The sequence below is a fragment of the Pituophis catenifer genome, unplaced genomic scaffold, assembly GCF_029215685.1.
Source record: "Pituophis catenifer annectens isolate HBS135680 unplaced genomic scaffold, rPitCat1.0.hap2 SCAF_3, whole genome shotgun sequence".
In the NCBI taxonomy this organism is placed as follows: domain Eukaryota; kingdom Metazoa; phylum Chordata; class Lepidosauria; order Squamata; family Colubridae; genus Pituophis; species Pituophis catenifer.
In genome coordinates, this window is record NW_027256883.1 from 129,425,557 (window position 1) to 129,431,556 (window position 6,000).

Here is a 6,000-nt window from a genome sequence, read left to right on the forward strand (position 1 = left end):
GACTTAGTGACTTGGATTTTATTCCACCTATTGACTATTAATGTCTGTGAACTGCTGGAGTTTGGAACAAGTGCCTTTCAAACATTCATTTTGAAAATGTCTTAGTACAAATAAATCACAAGGAGCTTTACTTTAACAGAGAATCTAATAGTAGGCTTATTTTCAGCATTTCTACTCGACTCTGGTCATTAAATACTGAAAACACATCTTTATAAGGTTATGAAACAAATCATTTACTTTTTAAAAAAAGTTAGGCAAAAAGTATAGACATAATTACAAATGTTAAAAAACTGGCATTGCTCCAGTATTCTGTGCAAGACAAATGGCATCAGAGACAAATTATGCACCAAGTTAGAGAAAAGCCACTCTGTTCGTAATTTTGTAAAAATCGTATGTGAAGGTTATTATCCATTCCAAACAGCTGAGAAGTAATAGCCATCTTTTTTTCTTAATCAGTGTATTGCAAATCCCCTTATTTATTGCTTTAAATGAAACCCTCTTGTGTTAAGTTCTAGTTTTCCTTTTATCTTCAAAAAGACTCTTCAACATGTACACCTGAACAGCTGACACTATAATCATTACTGCCAGGTTGACCATGGACCAGAAGTTTACCCTGTCATAATTGCTTTCTTGTATATTTCTATCACGAGCTTCAAATGCTTTGAGCAGGTTTTGAATCTGAATACTTTTGCCAAGTCGAGCCTTCACACTGTTGACAGATTCCTAGTAAAAAAACACAAACAACCACTAGTTTTAAAACCAAATATTTTTAAAGAAAAAAATAGAACAAAGACAAATCTGAAAATTACTCCTAGTGTTGACACTGTGAGATCATGCTCCATCCCTCCTTTCCGTAGGCCATTGTTCCTAGCTCCAATGTTCTGGTCAAGAAATCTTTTATTCACATAGGCAGCTGAAAGGGCTCTTTTCATATACTATATACCGGTAGTACTAAAATATTGGAAGACCACAAATCATGCTCTTTCAGCCAGAGATAGTCAGCTAAAAATTCCTTTGATCTCAATGTTCTCTAAGATGAATATGTTTTTTTTTTTAAATTTTAGCACTCACAATACTCCTGATACTCCAGCTTTATGTTTGTAAATACAGGTAGTCCTCGACTAATGACCTCCAATTGAACCCAAAATTTATGTTGCTAAGTGAGAAATTTGTTAAATGAGTTTTGCCCCAATTTATGATTTTTCTTGCCACATTTGTTAAGCGAATCACTGTAGTTGTTGTTAGTAACATGGTTGTTAAGTGAATCAGGCTTCCTCATTGACTTTGCTTGTCAGAAGGTTGCAAAAGATGATCACATGAACTCAGGACGCTACAACCTTCATAAATTTGAACCAGTTGTCAAACATCTGAATGTAAATCACATGACTGTAGGGATGCTGCAACAGGCATAAGTGTGAAAAATGGCCATAAGTCACTTTTTTTCAGTGTCGTCATACCTTCAGTTCACTAAATGAACTGATGTAAATCGAGGACTACTTGTATACTATTCCAGTGTTGCTATTCCAAGTACGTAAACCCTCTTTATCTCATTCTTCCATCACAGAGAAAAACAGAAGTTTTCAAAACATTCTGAATTTGAAACATTTTGAATCCTAATAAAAAATGCCAATACTGTGTATATTACATGAAGTAAACGTTAATGTAATCAATAGGGATAGATGTACAATAGCTGCTCCAATTTTGATTCAGTGAAAAAGAGAACAAACACATTTTAAGTACCAGCAGTCATACATTCCACAAGAGCTATGTTACATACCAGAATATCTTCTAACTTCATATCCAGAAGCTCTGTTCCTGTTGCATATTTTTCCCAATCTTCTTCTTCTTCTCCCATGTTATCTAAGATCAGTTCAAAGAAAATCACTTTCTCTGATAGGGTGCTAAATGTGTTGTCAAAGCAGAACATGTAATCACCTTCCTCTGTCTCCACTCTGTTAACATAAGACATTGCACTTTAATACACTGTATAGGCAGTTATATTCCTTTCAAATCCCTTAATGACAGTATTCTGAAACTTTAAAAGGATACAGGTAATGTTACATCTTCTAAACTGCTGCAGCACCTTGGGTCGCTAGAAATTTGTAGGGATGCTGTGCAATACTTTAAATTGTTGAGGAAAAGAGCAATACTTAACATCTGTTGGACATTGGCTTAATATTGCTGTTTCCCTCAAAAATTTAAAATATCCCATAGTATCTTTGTGAGTTCACCATTTGTTTTAAGCCATGGTTCCCAAACTGTGTCATATCACAGCATGCCATGAAAGAATTATAGAGACACTAAAGACACTGAAGCAAAAATACTTTGGGAACTTCAAACTTAGCATATTTCAGCTGCAGAAAGAGAAGATTTTAAGTAATATCTCTTTCCATAGCAGTTCCCTATACCTTGTTTCATATCTTTCAAAAAGATCTCGCCAGCTTTTAGACGATTTGGGGGAAGGGGGGATGAACACCAAGGATTGTTCAACCCTTCTGTGAATTTTCTTTTTCAAAACTCAGGATCTGCCAAGTGAGTCTTTTATCATTTTTAAACTTACGTGTGGACACCATCTGATTTTCTCTGTTCAAAAACTATGGTTTCATGTTTTGGAGATACGAGGTGAAAATCCACATCTAAACCTGCTCCGTCTAGTACCTAAGAATGCAACAAAGGTAGAAATTAAACCAGTACTCATCAACTTAAGAAATTGGCAAACAAGGTTTTTATAAACCGGTCTTAAAGTGAACAAAGTGATATAACTCTGTGAACCGGACTTGGAAGCTATTGGGGACATCTAATTTATATAGCAGGGAGAACTGCAGATATAGATAATAGTATATCAAAATATTGTTTATTTATTCTATTATCTAATCTATTATTTAATAGATTAGATAAACATGGCCCAAGATTTTGTGAAAGCAACAGCATTTTTAATCTAGCATTTACTTGTTCTTCACCTTATGAAGAATAATAGCAGCATTCTTCTTTATAAAAAAAAACTGTCATTACACAAAGATATTCCATAATTGGCAACTATGCCACCCACGGCACTTAGCACCTTCTGTTTGTATAACCCAAGTCAGCTTGAGATGGACGGCATATAAATTTTATATACACACATATAAAAATAACCTCTCCTTCCCAATAATGAAAAGGAAATTCAAAAGAATACTAATATGGAGAAGAAATTTGAAATTAACTTTCTAGTAACCTTGAGTAGAATTGATCTACAAATTCATTTTTCTCATTAATAAATCATGCTCCATAAAATACAGAATAGGACAACAGCACACATAAGCAATAACCAACAGATAGTTCCGTGCCACTGGAGAAGAAACTGCTCATATCCAATGTAGTCAAATTTTCATTTAATCTATTCATCTCAGTCAGTACATTTTAGACTTATTTGGCTTTCACGATCTAAGTACGCTGCAGAATTTTGTTATGTAGACTTGTCAGTCCAAGCATCTAAAAACCAGCTTGATCAAGCTGGGTCACTGATATTTAGCTAGTCTGTTTGCTCTGTAAAACAAACACGAACTACCACATTCCCTCAACCTAGACTAGCCATGGCGTCAACATGCATGACTCTCAGTTTCCTAGCAAGCATGGCCAATAGGTTAATTAGAAGAAATGATGGCACGTGTAACCTATTCATCTAGAATGTACCAAGTTGTGGAAGGTTAGATGATGGCCAGAGATGTGAATGCTTCATTCTTTAAAGTTTTGATACTGTGAGTAATTTTTCCAAAGCACCTGAAGGCATAAGACAAGGAATAATGGATGGAAACTGATCAAGGAGAGATTCACCCTAGAAATAAGAAGAAATATTCTGACAGTGAGAACAATCAACCAACAGAACAGCTTGCCTTCAGAAGTTGTGGGAGCTTCATCACTGGAAATTTTCAATAAGAGACTGGGCTGACATCTGTCAGAAACGGTTTCCTGCTTGGGCGGCGGATGGGAGGGTGGGTTGGACTAGATGACCTACAAGATGACTCCCAACGCTGTTATTCTATTCCAGTGGGTCTCAACCTTCCTAATGCCACGACCCTTTAATACAGTTCCTCAAGTTGTGGTGACCCCCAACCATAAAATTATCCCTAAGACCACTGAAAATATGTGTTTTCCGATGGTCTTAGGCGACCCCTGTGAAAGGGTCGTTTGACCCCCAAAGGGGTCCCGACCCATAGGTTGAGAACCACTGTTCTATTCTGTTATATAATAAAGACGAATAGATCCCAAACATTTGACTTGCAACTTTTAAATTAAATCCAAGACAAAAACAGAGAACCTGGCAAAAATGATTATCTTCACATGATCACATTGCATTACTGCAGTATTAATACAAGGTTTGTGCCCTGCCTATCGCCATGTGAATCTGGGCACAGTGACCAAATACTTTGCGTCACTTCTTTCTGGAGCTGAAAATAAGCGTGCAAGTGTAAGAGGAAACCACAGATTTGAACTTTTTCCAGGGCAGTGTCTTTGAAGCGCATACTTCCTCTTTAGCAGGGGATCTTTTCCTTCTGCGGGTTGAATCAAAAGTTTGCTCTCTTGGCTTCTTGGATGTCTCTACCGATTCTTGGAGAAACTCGGGCACTGAACTTCAAGCTGGGCACCGAGGCGCCTATATAAAACACACCAAGCTGCCCCCTCACCCCCTCCTTTTGCTACCACGATTTCATATATAGGCGATCCCCGATCTTCCCACCACCTTCCCTCCTCACCTGGAACTCGATCTCCAACGTGGCCTCCTTCTTCATGGTCTGGAAGAAGCACTCCTTCCGGCCGGCGGGTAACGTGAAGGTGAAGTCGCTGTCTAGAGAAGCAACAAACCCCAAAACTCTAGGCGGCGGGGGAAGCAGCAGCAGCAGCAACGGGACGAAGACTAGCAAACGCTGCCCGGTCGCCGTCCTCATCCTCAAAAGCTCCGCAAACGGGGCAAGTCAGGAAACCGCAAGCCGCAGATCGCAACTCGCGCCACCTCTAATGAGGGATAGTCTCACACGCGTCGGGACGTGCAGGGCTAGGACGGTGGGGGGGGAGGGGGGTTAATAAGAGAAAGAATACCCACAATACACAGCCCGAGGAGGCGGGTTGCGTTAAGAAAGACACGCCCCTTTTTAAAACGGAGTTGCTTTTAAGGCCCGGGTTTGCAAGGCACGGTGGGGAATGTAGTCCAAATGAGAGCGGGGAGCGGTAAGAAGGAGAGCCGCAGGACTACCACTCCCGAGGGCGCGAGGAGCCGAGGCAACGAACCAATAGACGGCGACCTCTTCCTTTTAAGCGTCTTCTATTCGCGGACTTTTTTTTTTTTTTTTAAACCTTCGATCCTGCGCGGTTAGAACGAGTTGTTCCCGGCGCCCGCGAATTGAAAAGCAAAAGTAAAGCGCTACGCTGACTTGTATATAAAACGCGGAGGGGGGGGGGGGAGTAAAAGTGGGAATTTCGTAGGAGCGTCAATTCGAGCCTATCTAAAGGCGGGTTACTTCGGTGACGTTTCCAACTGTCAATCCGAGGGGGGTGGGGTGTCTTTGGAGCTCTTTTTTTTTTATATTTGGGACAGTAACGCGGCTCTTAAGAGAGTTCAATGGAAGCACGAGGAGTGCTCACTGTAGGGGGGTGGAGAGGAGAAAGTAGAGTTGCTAAGCAACGGAAAGCTTGTGGCCTGGAATCCGCGTGGTCAAGGCGGTTCAGGACCTGAGGGAGAGAAGGTGGCGGTGCCTCTGAAGGGGGGAGCGATATATTTTTTCGTTTTATTTATTTTCACATTTTTTCTGAACCGCCCATTTCTCCGACGGTTATTCTTTTGGGGACCCGGAGCACTGAGAGAAAACATGAAATTACATAGAGGTGAGGGAGGAATATTAGCCGGAGAAGGAACTGAATTTCGGGAATGAAGACGAGGCGGTGGAGAAGCCTTTCTGAGGAAACAAACCCCATTGCACTGCGATAAGAAGGATAATTGGATCTGGTTCAGCTTGTGTTTGTGTT

The 6,000-nt window shown here is 40.2% G+C and overlaps 1 protein-coding gene across 1 annotated transcript; it reads right to left on the reverse strand.

Moving 5' to 3' along the window:
- Positions 1 to 208: 208 nt before the first annotated feature.
- On the reverse strand, positions 209 to 5,018 carry TMED5 (transmembrane p24 trafficking protein 5). The gene is made up of 4 exons (XM_070939359.1): positions 4,734 to 5,018; positions 2,561 to 2,658; positions 1,778 to 1,952; positions 209 to 723 (listed from the first exon to the last, which is right to left on the reverse strand). The coding sequence occupies exons 1-4, from the start codon at positions 4,923 to 4,925 to the stop codon at positions 505 to 507; spliced, it is 684 nt and encodes a 227-aa protein (XP_070795460.1). The 5' UTR covers positions 4,926 to 5,018; the 3' UTR covers positions 209 to 504.
- Positions 5,019 to 6,000: the final 982 nt, after the last annotated feature.